The sequence below is a fragment of the Coregonus clupeaformis genome, chromosome 12 (assembly GCF_020615455.1).
Source record: "Coregonus clupeaformis isolate EN_2021a chromosome 12, ASM2061545v1, whole genome shotgun sequence".
NCBI classification, from domain to species: Eukaryota; Metazoa; Chordata; class Actinopteri; order Salmoniformes; family Salmonidae; genus Coregonus; species Coregonus clupeaformis.
The window spans coordinates 21,931,344-21,947,118 of record NC_059203.1 but is presented as its reverse complement, the minus strand read 5'-3'; the positions used below and the strand labels follow the sequence as shown (position 1 = coordinate 21,947,118).

Here is a 15,775-nt window from a genome sequence, read left to right as displayed (position 1 = left end):
GAGGAGTGACCTCCTTCTGGCCACTACCATAAAGGCCTGATTGGTGGAGTGCTGCAGAGATGGTTGTCCTTCTGGAAGGTTCTCCCATCTCCACAGAGGAACTCTGGAGCTCTGTCAGAGTGACCATTGGGTTCTTGGTCACCTCCCTGACCAAGGCCCTTCTCCCCCGATTGTTCAGTTTGGCCGGGCGGCCAGCTCTAGGAAGAGTCTTGGTGGTTCCAAACTTCTGCCATTTAACAATGATGGAGGCCACTGTGTTCTTGGGGAACTTCAATGCTGCAGAAATGTTTTGGTACCCTTCCCCAGATCTGTGCCTTGACACAATCTCGGAGCTCTACGGACAATTCCTTCAACCTCACGCCTTGGTTTTTGCTCTGACATGCACTGTCAACTGTGGGACCTTATATAGACAGGTGTGTGCCTTTCCAAATCATGTCCAATCAATTGAATTTACCACAGGTGGACTCCAATCAAGTTGTAGAAACATCTCAAGGATGATCAATGGAAACAGGATGCATCTGAGCTCAATTTCTAGTCTCATAGCAAAGGGTCTGAATACTTATGTAAATATGGTATTTCAGTTTTTTATTTTTAATAAATTACCAACATTTCTAAAAACCTGTTTTTGCTTTGTCATTATGGGGTATTGTGTGTAGATTTATGAGGATAAAAATAAATAATAATAATAATAATATTATAATAAGGCTGTAACGTAAAGGTGACCAAAAACCAGATGGTCACTCTGAAAGAGCTCCAGAGTTACTCTGTGGAGATGGGAGAACCTTCCAGAAGGACAACCATCTCTGGAGCACGCCACCAATCAGGCCTTTATGGTAGAGTGGCCAGATGGAAACCACTCCTCAGTAAAAGGCACATGACAGCCCGCTTGGAGTTTGCCAAAAGGCACCTAAAGACTATCAGACCATGAGAAACAAGATTATCTGGTCTGATGAAACCAAGATGTAACTCTTTGGCCTTAATGCCAAGTGTCACGTCTGGAGGAAACCTGGCACCATCCCTACGTTGAAGCATGGTGGTGGCAGCATCATGCTGTGGGGATGTTTTTCAGTGGCAGGGACTGAGAGACTAGTCAGGATCGAGGAAAAGATTAACGGAGCAAAGTACAGAGAAATCCTTCATGAAAACCTGCTCCAGAGCGCTCAGGCCCTCAGACTGGGGCGAAGGTTCAACTTCCAACAGGACAACGACCCTAAGCACACAGCCAAGACAACGCAGGAGTGGCTTCGGCACAAGTCTCTGAATGTCCTTGAGTGGCCCAGCCAGAGTCTCTGGAGAGACCTGAAAATAGCTGTGCAGCAACGCTCCCCATCCAACCTGACAGAGCTTGAGAGGATCTGCAGAGAAGAATGGGAGAAACTCCCCAAATACAGGTGTGCAAAGCTTGTAGCGTATACCCAAGAAGACTCGAGGCTGTAATCACTGCCAAAGGTGCTTCAACAAAGTACTGAGTAAAGGGTCTGTATACTTATGTAAATGTAATATTTAAGTTTTTAATTCTTAATACATTTGCAAAAAAAATTTAAAACCTGTTTTTGCCTTTGTCATTATGGGGTATTGTGTGTAGATTGATGAGGGAAAAAAACAATTTAATCTATTTTAGAATAAGGCTGTAATGTAACAAAATGTGGAAAAAGTAAAGGGGTCTGAATACATTTTATGAATGCACTGTATAGTGCACTACTTGTGTAGAGGAATACATAGGGAACACGGTGCCAAAAGTAGTGCACTACATAGGGAACACGGTGCCAAAAGTAGTGCACTACATGGAACAGAATTACCATTTGGAAGCTCTGTCCTGAGGAAACCTTCGGGATGTTGTCATTCCTGCCTTTCTTCCCCCACACTGGGCCTCAGGCCAATGGGACGCGAGAGTGGTTTACAGGAGACTATCCCAGTGAAACTCCAATGAAAGGTGGCACTATTCAAAACAAAACAGCCTAGTGAGGTCACCCCTACTGCACAAAACACAGGACTCTCTGCAAAATATAAAACTCAAAATATTTGTAAGGGTCCAAGTACTCAACCATGAGGTACTCCCGTACACCTGCGTCAACGTGGGCTCTTCTTCCATCAGCGTCTGCAGACCAGAGAGGTCATTTTAATGGACAGGTGTTGATACGCACAACCTCGTAACACTATAGTTGGGGGTCAACTCAGTCCTCTTGTCATATTGTCTTCATAAACAACCAGAAAAGAGTACAGACGTAGAAAACAGGTGAAATGAAATTGATACTAAGCACACCAAATTACATATACAGTGGGGAAAAAAAGTATTTAGTCAGCCACCAATTGTGCAAGTTCTCCCACTTAAAAAGATGAGAGGCCTGTAATTTTCATCATAGGTACACGTCAACTATGACAGACAAAATGAGGAAAAAAATCCAGAAAATCACATTGTAGGATTTTTTATGAATTTATTTGCAAATTATGGTGGAAAATAAGTATTTAGTCAATAACAAAAGTTTCTCAATACTTTGTTATATACCCTTTGTTGGCAATGACACAGGTCAAACGTTTTCTGTAAGTCTTCACAAGGTTTTCACACACTGTTGCTGGTATTTTGGCCCATTCCTCCATGCAGATCTCCTCTAGAGCAGTGATGTTTTGGGGCTGTCGCTGGGCAACACGGACTTTCAACTCCCGCCAAATATTTTCTATGGGGTTGAGATCTGGAGACTGGCTAGGCCACTCCAGGACCTTGAAATGCTTCTTACGAAGCCACTCCTTCGTTGCCCGGGCGGTGTGTTTGGGATCATTGTCATGCTGAAAGACCCAGCCACGTTTCATCTTCAATGCCCTTGCTGATGGAAGGAGGTTTTCACTCAAAATCTCACGATACATGGCCCCATTCATTCTTTCCTTTACACGGATCAGTCGTCCTGGTCCCTTTGCAGAAAAACAGCCCCAAAGCATGATGTTTCCACCCCCATGCTTCACAGTAGGTATGGTGTTCTTTGGATGCAACTCAGCATTCTTTGTCCTCCAAACACGACGAGTTGAGTTTTTACCAAAAAGTTTCATCTGACCATATGACATTCTCCCAATCCTCTTCTGGATCATCCAAATGCACTCTAGCAAACTTCAGACGGGCCTGGACATGTACTGGCTTAAGCAGGGGGACACGTCTGTCACTGCAGGATTTGAGTCCCTGGCGGCGTAGTGTGTTACTGATGGTAGGCTTTGTTACTTTGGTCCCAGCTCTCTGCAGGTCATTCACTAGGTCCCCCCCGTGTGGTTCTGGGATTTTGCTCACCGTTCTTGTGATCATTTTGACCCCACGGGGTGAGATCTTGCATGGAGCCCCAGATCGAGGGAGATTATCAGTGGTCTTGTATGTCTTCCATTTCCTAATAATTGCTCCCACAGTTGATTTCTTCAAACCAAGCTGCTTACCTATTGCAGATTCAGTCTTCCCAGCCTGGTGCAAGTCTACAATTTTGTTTCTGGTGTCCTTTGACAGCTCTTTGGTCTTGGCCATAGTGGAGTTTGGAGTGTGACTGTTTGAGGTTGTGGACAGGTGTCTTTTATACTGATAACAAGTTCAAACAGGTGCCATTAATACAAGTAACGAGTGGAGGACAGAGGAGCCTCTTAAAGAAGAAGTTACAGGTCTGTGAGAGCCAGAAATCTTGCTTGTTTGTAGGTGACCAAATACTTATTTTCCACCATAATTTGCAAATAAATTCATTAAAAATCCTACAATGTGATTTTCTGGATTTTTTTTCCTCAATTTGTCTGTCATAGTTGACATGTACCTATGATGAAAATTACAGGCATCTCTCATCTTTTTAAGTGGGAGAACTTGCACAATTGGTGGCTGACTAAATACTTTTTTTCCCCACTGTATTTTTGTTCTATCTGTTCATATCCTGTTCTATCTGTCCCATTCTTATCCTTCTGTGGTCAGTTGTCACATCAGTCTTTAGTCCCCATGTCCCTCAGGTGGATAAAAGGCCTGAGAAGGACACGCTTTCCTTCAAACGAGTCTCGCTAAACGGAAACTATCGGTCTGAAAATGGAGAAGAAAAAAAACAGTAACCAAAACAATATGATGATCCTCATTCAAATACTACCAAGGAAACATAGATTTTTGCATTTACAAGTTCTCATTTTAGAACGGCTGACCCACGGGAGCCAGAGGAAGAGGGGTTGGGGTGAGGAGAGGATGAAGAAAGAGTACCTGCCTCTGACTGACGTCTACAGTAGGACGTTGACTGTGTTTGTTTGTCAGGCTTTGCCGTCAATTTGCTGGGTTCCTCCTCCTCTCCCTTTGTTGATCTTAATAAGCTCACCCTCCTTTGTTATTTGCTACATCTCAAAAGAGGAGCATTTACATCTCCTCATCTATATTGGAGGTTCAAAGTTCAAGGATGGGGGAATTTAAGGTATGGGGACAGTGCAGGGATAGGAAAGCACCACGGAGGAGTCCGTCGACCACCTAAAGAGATTGCTTTGATTCCCTCTGCTCCACATCCAACATGACCTCTTGTGTTGCAACACAAGAGGTCAACCTCATTGACTTCACCAAGACATGTCACGACACTTCGTCTAATCACCGTTGGAGATCAACCCTGGGATATCCAGGATTTATTTGATCTGAGCTCCAAAAATGGGATCTGGGATCCCAAAATGGTATCTGTGATCCAATAATGGGATCTGTTATCCAAAAATGGTGAGCTCCCATTGGTCAAATATGGAGTCAATCAACCACAGTGTGCGATGTTGGTGCATAATTAAGATTCAAATTCGGGGAGGACCTACAATTGTCTATATGTCCTTTGACCTGCAGCTAAGCCTTACAGTAAGAAGATCTGTGAAAAGTGTGGGGCAAAATCTCTGGGCATCTGAGGTATCAGGGTCTAACATACAATCATCTCTACTTTACTGTACTCTACTGTACTCTAGTCTACTCAGGTTGAATAGTGTATATATTTTTCATTAGCTGCATCTCCCTGAGAGAATACTCTAATCTGCATCCACAATGATACTAACATGACCTATTGTGGGTGTGGCCAATGGCACGGTTTTAGAGGCCCTCTTGGCTGCAGAGACAATTTGCTGTTTTATAGCTAATCTCATGCAATTATACACATTTTGTCATGGGGCTGAGAGGAAATGTGCTGTTTTAAAGCTCATTTCCTGCAATTCTACACATTTTGCCATGGATTATGCCATGTTTTTATGCTATCTGAGTGACTCAAACATTGTAACAAAATCAATGGGGCCCCATGCATTACATTTTTTGAAATTTACATTCTTCCTGACTGTCTAGTTTCTATTAAGGTGATTGTTAGTTCTCAAAGATGATCTTATTTACAAATATATTTCTCCATTATCTTTTCTACATCTGTTATATCTGCTTTGTCGTTTAAGTTTACACTGAAAACTTTTTACCATCCTGAAAATGTTGTTATATTTATTGTTATATATATTGTGACGTCACGAGAGGCTACACAGCTTTCAGCGGGATTGCTCAAGTAGTGCAAGGAGACAAGGTTCAAACAAAACAAGGATTTTATTATAGGTCTTGGGAAATTAACGAAAATATAACAAAATTCTGTTCTCTTGTGGCTCTTTAAGGGTTAACAGTTCAGGGATGTCTCTTCCACATCCAAAATCATAATTCTCACTCGCTCAGATAACTTTTCCCCAGCCTTACTGTAGTCCACGTTGCAGCTAGTGGCCAACCCAGCAAAAAGTCCTTCCAAATGTCTCTCACGTATTTCCACAGGTGCATATATCCAAAGGTGAGTATTTCCCAAAGGTAAGTATCTCCAAATCCTTAGATTCCTCATGGAAGTGGACGTGCAGCACTCTTGTCCTCCAGAGAGCCCAGCTTGGAGACTGTGTCTCTTCCCTTCCCAAACCTTCAGCTCATCAGCTCCTCATTTGTTTCAGCTGCGTGGGAAGATTGGCCATAGAGGGGTGGAGTTCCCGACCATACCAGCAGATGGAGCCATAGCTGTCTGGGTTTGCAGCCACCTCAGGGGGATGTAACGTCCCTCCAGGACACAGCCTCTCGTGACATCACACATCCCCCTCCTCGGGACCGACGTCCTCGTCGGGTAAAGGCAGCGAAGAAGGCATCACGCCGGGAGAGGGCGTCCGCATTGCCGTGGTGCTTGCCAGACTGCTCTCTCTTCAACTCCTCCAACTCTAGGACCAGGGACTCAGCCTCCTGTTGTCTCTCCTTGAGTTTCTTACTGAACGCATCAGCCTTGGTTTTAGCAGAGTTTAGCTTCTGTTGAGCAGCTTTCAGTTCCTTCTCTCTCTCTGCCTCCGCATTCTTCATCTTGTTCTCCAACACCTTGTACTTCTCCTCTGCCTTCTTCTGGACCTCCTTACTACTGCGCAGGGTCTCCTCACACTCCTCGATGGTCCTGCGCAGCCTCTCCAGCTCCTCCTGTTGCTTAGGGAAGGAGCTCCGTTGGAGTTTAGCCTGGAGGATATCTAACTCTTCTGTCTTCATGTCTAACTGTTGCTTTAACAAACGATACCTCTCAGCGGTCCCCTTCAGACCAGACAGTTCTTTGTCCAGATTCTGTAGCTCCGTCTCTGTGTCGGTCTGGGCACCTGCCATCCCTATCAGAGCCCGGGCGGGAGTGAGTAACTCGGAGGATTGCACCGGAGCCTTCCCAGGATGAGTCTTGCCTCTCCGTTTCCGAGGTACTCGGGTTATCCTCTCCTGAGACTCTCTCCAGAGTGGGTAAAAGGCTGGGCAGTCTCGTCCAATTAGGACAGGGACGGGGAGGGAATCAACCACCCCCGCCGTCGTGTGTATGGTTCCCCGTGTGCTGGTCATTGTAAGTTCAGTAATGGGGTATTCTCTGGTGTCCCCATGGACACAGGAAACTGGGAGGACTTTCCCCGGGGGTCAGACACGTTGGGCCCACCAAATCCTTACGCACCAGGGTGGCCCGGCTACCAGAATCCAGTAAGGCCTCCACATCATGGTGATTCACAGTTACCGGGCAGGTGGGGGTCGATCTGGGCCGCCATCTACGACTCCCAAGAGCGAGGCAAAACGGTGTGTGGGTGCTGAGCTGGAGGACTCCGCAGTGGGCATAGGTTCATCGGCTGGTTTCCCACACTGCCAGGAGATATGTCCCATCTCCCCACACCGGTAACACTGTCGAGTTTCCCCCTCCTGGTGTACTCTTCTTGGACCCGCCTGGTTTCTGGCTCCCCCTGGAGCCGGGATAAGTCCTGACGTGGCTGGGTTCGAGACCTTGGGGTCCTTTGGACGGGTTCTTCCCATTTGTGGTGGGGCCGCACTCCTGGGGTCTTTTCGGGAAGCATTCAGCATCTCCGCTGTGGCCTGGTACTTTTCCACAGCTTCCACGGTCAGATCAGCCGTGGTCAAGGCCTGTTGACTGATGAACCGTTTTGCCTCATAAGGCAGGGCGCGTAGGTAACGATCCACCACAACGGCCTCCACCACCGCCGCTGCTGTATTCCTCTGCGGATCCAGCCATTTCCTTGCGATTCGGACAAGTTCATGCATCTGCGCCCGAGGAGGTTGGTCTGGTTGGAAGGTCCAGCCGTGAAAGCGCTGGGCCATACCAAACTTTGTGAGTCCATATCTGCTGAGGATCTCAGACTTCAGGGCATCATAGTCAGTAACCTGGTCAGGGCCCAGGTCCCGGACAGCATTCAGCGATTCCCGGTTAGAAAGGGGGCTAACAGACCAACCCACTGTTGCTTGGGCCAGGCTTCCCTAGTGGCCGTGGCCTCAAATGCATGCAGGTATGCCTCAATGTCATCGGTAGCTCCCATCTTAGATATAAAGTCACTTGCCTTTATTGGGCGGGTATTTTGGACAACCCTCTGTCTCTGCAACTGCAATTCCTCTGCCTTCAGAAGGTTGGCTTTCTTTTGCTCCTCCAAGAGAGCCACGGTTGCTTGCATCTGGGCTTGCTGGCCAGCAACAAGGGCTTTCAATATGTCCTCCATTTCAGTCGGGCGGGGAACCTACGGCCAACTTGGAAAACTGGGTGATCAAACCTTCGGTATCCTCCTCTGACATGCACTATTAACGCTTGAGCGTGCCCGTATTCTCCACCATCTGTGACGTCACGAGAGGCTACACAGCTTTCAGCGGGATTGCTCAAGTAGTGCAAGGAGACAAGGTTCAAACAAAACAAGGATTTTATTATAGGTCTTGGGGAAATTAACGAAAATATAACAAAATTCTGTTCTCTTGTGGCTCTTTAAGGGTTAACAGTTCAGGGATGTCTCTTCCACATCCAAAATCATAATTCTCACTCGCTCAGATAACTTTTCCCCAGCCTTACTGTAGTCCACGTTGCAGCTAGTGGCCAACCCAGCAAAAAGTCCTTCCAAATGTCTCTCACGTATTTCCACAGGTGCATATATCCAAAGGTGAGTATTTCCCAAAGGTAAGTATCTCCAAATCCTTAGATTCCTCATGGAAGTGGACGTGCAGCACTCTTGTCCTCCAGAGAGCCCAGCTTGGAGACTGTGTCTCTTCCCTTCCCAAACCTTCAGCTCATCAGCTCCTCATTTGTTTCAGCTGCGTGGGAAGATTGGCCATAGAGGGGTGGAGTTCCCGACCATACCAGCAGATGGAGCCATAGCTGTCTGGGTTTGCAGCCACCTCAGGGGGATGTAACGTCCCTCCAGGACACAGCCTCTCGTGACATCACAATATATATTTTTCAATTGGACTAATCATTGCTCCATTTGTTGTGTCTAGGGCATGAAGCTTGTTGTGTCTAAGGCATGGAGCTTGTTGTGTCTAAGGCATGGAGATTGTTGTGTCTAAGGCATGGAGATTGTTGTGTCTAAGGCATGGAGCTTGTTGTGTCTAAGGCATGGAGCTTGTTGCCTCCAGACCATAGAGGACTGTAAGCCTTTTTTGCAAGCCTGAGTTAGATGCAGCATGCAGGGATTTTCCTTGTGGTGGGATGAACAAACAGAACCATTGGAACAGAATGGTAAGAGAAAGCCCCCCCCCAAAAGAATGTGGTTGAAATTCAGTAGAATGAAAGAGCTGAGAGCAGTGAAGTCTTTTCTTTTCAATGCCTGTCAATGAATTTGGTCCATCATTACCACTGTCCTTGCCCCTGATGGCTATTGTTGGTAGATCAAATTACACGGAGAGAAAATAATACATTATGCCAATAATCCACACTTCCTTTTCCAAGATGACGATCAGAAAGGGGTTGCTATTCCAAAGGGTTCTGGGGGATGATAATAATGGGGTAATAATTGCTATAAGTCTTTTTACCCTGTTTCCATAGAAACACCTTATTTATGTCTTCCTTTTCTTGTGTATTTCTTGGGACCAGACTTCATAAACAAAGAGAGGAAGATGAAAATCTTTCTGAAAAAAGATGGTCTTCAAAATTACACTGTGGCTGTACAAAAAAAAAAAAAAAAAAGATATATTAGAAGGAGAACCTGCTTGTAAATATGCACTTCTTAATGGTTCTTTTTAAAGCTGGACATTTTTCCATTCTGAATAAAAAACATGTAGATTTTCATAGAATATGCCTGCCGCAAGCATTATCATCATTATTTACTTCATTACCTTTGTTATAGTAATATTATGTGATAATGAATGAATACTGTATATAATTAATTATTTTCCCAGAGTTTTATAAAGCTGATCATATTTTTCCTTTTTATCATAGTTCTCTTCAAACAGACGTATATTTTCTCTTTTTGAATATCTTCCATTTCATTTCTATTTTACAAACAGCTGGATGGAGCCTCCAGTCCAAGACCAGTGGTTGAACCTGAAGAGCTGGGGTGGACGAGCGGAGGAGAGGAAGGAGAGGAGGGGACGGTTGGAGGGGCATGCTCAGTGGAACCGTTGGACTCCATATTGTGGATCCTTGGTCTCCCGGATTTCAACCTGGGGGAAAAGAAAAGAGAAAGGTTAGAGTCCAGAAAGTATCAGAAGGCAACACATGAGGGAGAGGAACAAGGAAGTAGCAGGAATGGATCTGGTCTGAAATAAGGGGACCGCCACAAATGTTGACATTCTGGATTTTTTATAATTCATGCCCTATTTTATACTTGGGTCTCTTTAATAGAAAACAAATTCCTCTAGTGACCATTATTATTATTATTTATAATGAAGTCAAATAATTTAATCTCATCCAGCGGATATGGTATGTCGTGGTGGATTTCAAGGGATACACATAAGGGAAATGAAACATGAGTCACTATGTTAGTAACTGAGGTGTGGAATATGAAAGAAACTTAAAAACAAAAAAACATACAAATGTAATGCCATTTAAAGGTCACTGCTGAGTACATTTTCTCTGACATTTCAGACCAAATCCCTAGAAACAACATTTCATTATGTTTTTGTATGGGACCATCTTGTATATAACTTTTCATTATATTTTATATTTATACCGGTATATTGAATATGATTCAGCATTGTGACAGTGATAACCACAGTCGCTGCGTTACAGCACATAACAAAAGTTTATGTGCCTCAGAACGTGCATTTGGTCAACTTGTTTACATGCTTTTGTCTTTTTCCCTGGTTATAAAAATAGTGTTTGCATAATTTATTTTTTTGCATGTGCAGAAAACACACAGAGAAACCAAGCTGACGTTTTCAAGCAGCCATTAACGTTCCATACCAAACAGCTACGTTGCTTAAAGAGGACTAGCAAAGTAATGAGTCAATTCATTAAACCAAAACGACATTGCGTGTCACACCCTACCCTAACTCCACATCGTTAGTCCGCTTCGACCTGAGACTACATGAACTTCCGGTTTGTGACTCAGCGTGCCTGGCGAGGGATAATAATAGCTGGAGCGCTTTGCCGTGATAACTCTTCCTCTACGCAAGCTGATTGAATGAAAATCAGATTATGCCAAAAGTGAGTCAATCAGGGGTGGGGCTGAGAATGAATAGGTGGAGGGGAGGGAGGAGAAAAAGAGATGAAAGTGTTATTAATCTGTTCAGAAGGCCTGCTCTAACTCCTCCGCCTGAACAGGTGTCACATTTGGCTGGGCCAGGACGGCTGCGGTACATACCGAAAGTCATCGCATTCCTCCCCCACGTTGGAAACAAATAGCGGAGTGCCCCACTCTCCTCCCTCCTCACCCCCAAGGTTTACACTTAGATTGGCCTGCTTTATGGGGGGGTGACGTAGCCAAGTGCCTTCCAAAGAATGGCTTTCTGAGGTCATTAAATACGATAGTTCGGGGCATGTCGGCCATTTTGTTTTTAGTTGGCGTCTGACCTGTGCTCTGTGCAAAGTTGTGTTGATGAATTATTGTATTATCGACAAAATTGCTGATTCAGTGAGAAACGTATCACCTTGTCTGTAGCAGTTTGGAGAGAATGTCTAGAGCAGGGGTGTCAAACTCATTTTAGCTCAGGGGCCACATGGAGGAAAATCTATTCCCAAGTGGGCCGGACCGGTAAAATCATGGTATATATAACTTAAAAACAACAACTTCAGATTGTTTTCTTTGTTTTAATATGATCAACATAAAACATAAAGCTGGAGCCTGAGGACAGTGTGTCCAAAATAGTACAAGCACAACATCACTATTAATCATAAAACACCTCAAGTTTATTTGAAAATTCTAAAGAAAAAGAACACACAATGCCTCAGTGATTAACAGAACTGTTTCACAGATCACAGAACTATATCAGGGTGTCATTTCTCAGGCAGAAATGTAGATAAAAATAATGAAATCCTGTTCCCCAAACAAGTGCAAGAACCACAGAGTCAAGAATAGGTTAAATATACAAATAAAATAAAATCAATTAAAAACAATAGCACATCAACATAAAAACATATAAACATAAAGCTGGAGCCTGAGGACAGTGTGTCCAAAAGCACAACATCACTATTAATCATAAAACACCAAGTTATTTGAAAGTTCTGAGGACAAAGAACACACAAACACACAATGCCTCAGTGATTCACAGAAGTATATCACAGACAGAACTATATCAGGGTGTCTCATGCAGCACTTTAAGTGGGGTTGCATAGTTTATTTGACTCCTGATACCTGGCATCTTTGAGCTTTCACCAGCACATCAATATCAGGCGTCACATCCTGAGTGGCAGCCAACTTCAGGATGTGATTCAAGTGCTTGTGCGTGAGCCTTGAGCGCAGCTTTGTTTTATTTATGCTCATTACAGAGAACTTGCTCACAAAGATATGTGGTTCCAAACATGCACAACAGTTTTGCAGCGAGGGCTGTCAAGTTGGGGTAACCTGGCAAGAGATTCTGATAAAATGTGTCCAAGCCAGCTGCGGCAAATTTGCCCTTCAAATCCGAGTCACACTGCAAGTCTATTATTTCAAGTTGGATGCTGATGGGCAGATCAGAGGGATTCACGGTGAATGGCGAGCAAAAAACGTTGAAGTCTTTCTCCAGTTCACCAAAAATCTGAAAGCGTTGCTCAAACTCCCGTAACAGTCCCGTTATTTTATCTTTGAACCGCTTCATGTCTGCCACATGTTGGGTCGCGCACACATTTTTCAGACAGGGAAGTGAGCTGCATCACCACCGGCGAGTTGCGTCTCCCACAATGACAGCTTCAACTTGAAAGAACGTATGCTGTCATAATACTGCGTGACAACTTTGTTGCGCCCTTGCAGCTGTTTGTTCAAGTTATTCAGGTGCTCTGTAACATCCACCATAAATGCAAGGTCCTGCATCCATTCTGCGGAATGAAATTCTAACACTCCTTTTCTTCCATGAACTGTTCAATTTCTTCTCGTAAATCAAAGAAACGCCTCAGCACAGCACCTCGGCTTAACCATCTTACCTCAGTGTGGTATGGCAGGCCATAGATGTGGTCTTTCTCTCTGAGAAGGCTGTCAAACTGACGGTGATTCAGGCTTCTGGATCGGATGAAATTAACAGTTTGGATGACCACCTTCATGATGTTATCCATCTTTAATGACTTGCAACACAAAGCCTCCTGGTGCAAAATAGTGAAAAGTCAAAAAATCATGTCCTCCATTTGCAGATTGCACTTTCTCTCTGAACTTTGTCACAACGCCTGCTTTTTTCCCGATCATTGAGGGCGCACCATCTGTAGCCAGGCTGACAGCGCGGGACCAGTCCACTCCGACCCTGTCCAGCGCGTCGACGAGTGCGGTGAAAATATCAGCTGCTGTTGTTGTATCTGTCATCGGCACCAACTCCACGAACTCCTCGGTGACGGTCAATGTGTCATCAACTCCGTGGATGAAAATGGCCAGTTGTGCAACATCTGTAATGTCCGTGCTTTCATCAATTGCAACCGAAAACGCAATAAATGACTTTACTTTTTGCTTCAACTGGCTGTCCAAATCCACTGAAAGATCGGAAATCCTGTCTGCAACTATGTTTCTTGTCAGGCTGATATTTACAAAAGCCTGACGCTTTTCAGGGCACACAAACTCCGCTGCCTTCATCATGCATGTTTTTACAAATTCACCCTCACTAAATGGTTTTGAAGCCACTGCGATTTCATTAGCAATGAGTTAGCTAGCTTTCACTGCAGCGTCACTGATGTCTCGGCTGTGAGTAAACACAGACTGCTGTTTCTTCAGACCCGCCAACAGTTCATTCACCTTCTCTCTTCTCCGCTGTCCTTGAAAGTTGTCATATTTGTCGGCATGAAGACTCACATAGTGGCGACCGAAGGTTATATTCTTTCAGCACTGCAACATGCTGTGAACACACCAAACATACAGCTTTCCCATTGAATTCCGTGAATAAATAGGAGGATGACCATTTTTCTTGGAACACTCTGCACTCTGCGTCCACTTTTCTCTTTTTTGACAGAGACATATTGGGGCAATGAGGGTGCCAAAGCACATAATGTTAAAAGTAGAAGCCGTAATAAATATCACGGGCAAAACAAAGTAGCTCATCCGGACTGGCTGCACGTGCTTGACGTACTTGCTCTGCCCCGGTATAAACAGTTTGCTTGCTTAACACAATTGCTATTGCAATTGGAACAGCAGTTTATTTTATTGAAAAATTGCAGCGCATTTTTATACTTTACAAAATCATCTCGCGGGCCGGATTAAACCCGTTTGCGGGCCTGATCCGGCCCGTGGGCCGGACGTTTGACACCCCTGGTCTAGAGAATGATGACAAGATATCCGATGTGGTCATGAAATATCGGTAAAACAGCTGATTCTGTGAACATCGCATTACCTGTCCATATCAAGAAGGAAATATGAACAGAATGATATCTAGATGTCTATTTTATGTCTATATTTTCTACGTACTAATGGAGGAGTTGGCCTTTAATATGAAAGCATCACACGCAGGAAGCATATGAGGAAATGTCGAGGGAGGGAGTGAGCAAAACACCAGTACTACTTATTACAGAAGCAAGCAGATCAAAACATCCGAAACAGCAACAAACAGGTTCCAGGTGCATGCTAGGGTTAATTACATGCACATTGGTTGATTGAGAGGTCCTATTCCCCGTCATATTGATTAAATGTGGGAAGCTGATTGGTCTTACTCCGTCCATCCTGAGGGTGGAGCCAAGGTGGAGATGCTGGAGGGGAGGAACGTAGCGTTAAGACTGTGCATCATCACGACAATAGGTACTGTAATTGTCTACCACACCCAATTACTTCTGTCACCTCACTAGCATTTATAGCACTACACAAACATAAAGCAAACATACATCTTTTTTGTCCACTATTATGGCGAAGAGGTGCAAAATCTAGTAAAAAGGGAGAAACATAGCCAACCAGTGCCTAGTCGAATTTAGTGGTTTGATTTTATTAAATGATTTATTGGACAAAACTAGCCTACATCTATAACCTCAAGATGATAGTTGAGGTTTTCTTCCTGCGGCCTCAAGTCAAAATGACATGGATGAGTCCACACATTCAAATTATCAAAGCTTGATGATTATTTGAATCAGCTGTGTAGTGCTAGGGCAAAAAACTAAACGTGCACACCTTGGGGTCCCGAGGACCGAGTTTGGGAAACCCTGCTCTAACCATAGGTGTGCTATATAGCATCCATATTAGGAAGTCGTCAGTTCTCAGACAAAACTCCCTTTCACAACTTCCTAATATGGATACCATACTGCTGACTAAAATGCATTTTAAAAAAATATCCAAAATGTCTTTGTGGAGCAGTGTCATCAGCTCACTATAGTATATCAAATACCAGCCCTCTGGCTCTCTCCATATCATAGGCTGATTCTATCAATACTCCACCTGACGAGGACAGTTATCTCATTCTATGTGCAAATAAAAAGGCCTTAAGCTTTCATTTGGCCCATTTTTATCGATTGAAGCTATAAGTCAGTGTTTTCAAGGTAGACAATCAATCTACTGTGGACAAAATCTACTGTGCACTCGTCTAATAGACAACTCTACTCTGAGGTTATTATCTCTCCTTGAACAATGATAACCTTCCCTCCTTCCTCCCTCCTCTTCCTTAACAAAGAAAGAGCCTTTTTCCAGATCAAGCTGAAAACGGTTCTTAAAATATTCACATATTCAAAGCACAATTAATTTTCATTGTGAGACAAACTGACATATGCAGGGAATTTCTTCCCAGCACATTAAAAGTGACTGTGGCGGCTCCTTTTCTGTGGAATACAAAGTGGTGGACATGTTTCTCCCCTTGAGTGTCACTACTAGTGCTTTTAACAATTCATTTTCATGGGCCCCGGAGCTACTGCTCACAGTTTACATAATATTTGTGTTTATGAGAGCTTGTTTTTTGAAGACCGCTCCGCTCGTAATTAGGCTAGCATTTTCATCTCCTCTCTCT

General features: G+C 44.2%; 1 protein-coding gene across 2 annotated transcripts in view; it reads right to left on the bottom strand.

Moving 5' to 3' along the window:
- Positions 1-9,639: 9,639 nt before the first annotated feature.
- Positions 9,640-15,775, bottom strand: part of LOC121578621 (LHFPL tetraspan subfamily member 4 protein) — a 47,500-nt gene continuing 41,364 nt past the window's right edge. Inside the window, exons 4-5 of one of the 2 annotated variants that reach the window (XM_041892989.2) lie at positions 14,502-14,537; positions 9,640-9,901 (exon numbers count right to left, since the gene is read on the bottom strand). In XM_041892989.2, coding sequence (XP_041748923.2) covers positions 9,848-9,901; positions 14,502-14,537 — 90 coding nt within the window. In that variant the 3' untranslated portion in view covers positions 9,640-9,847. The remainder of the gene's footprint in view (positions 9,902-14,501; positions 14,538-15,775) is intronic. The other variant, XM_045224039.1, reaches the window with a different exon arrangement.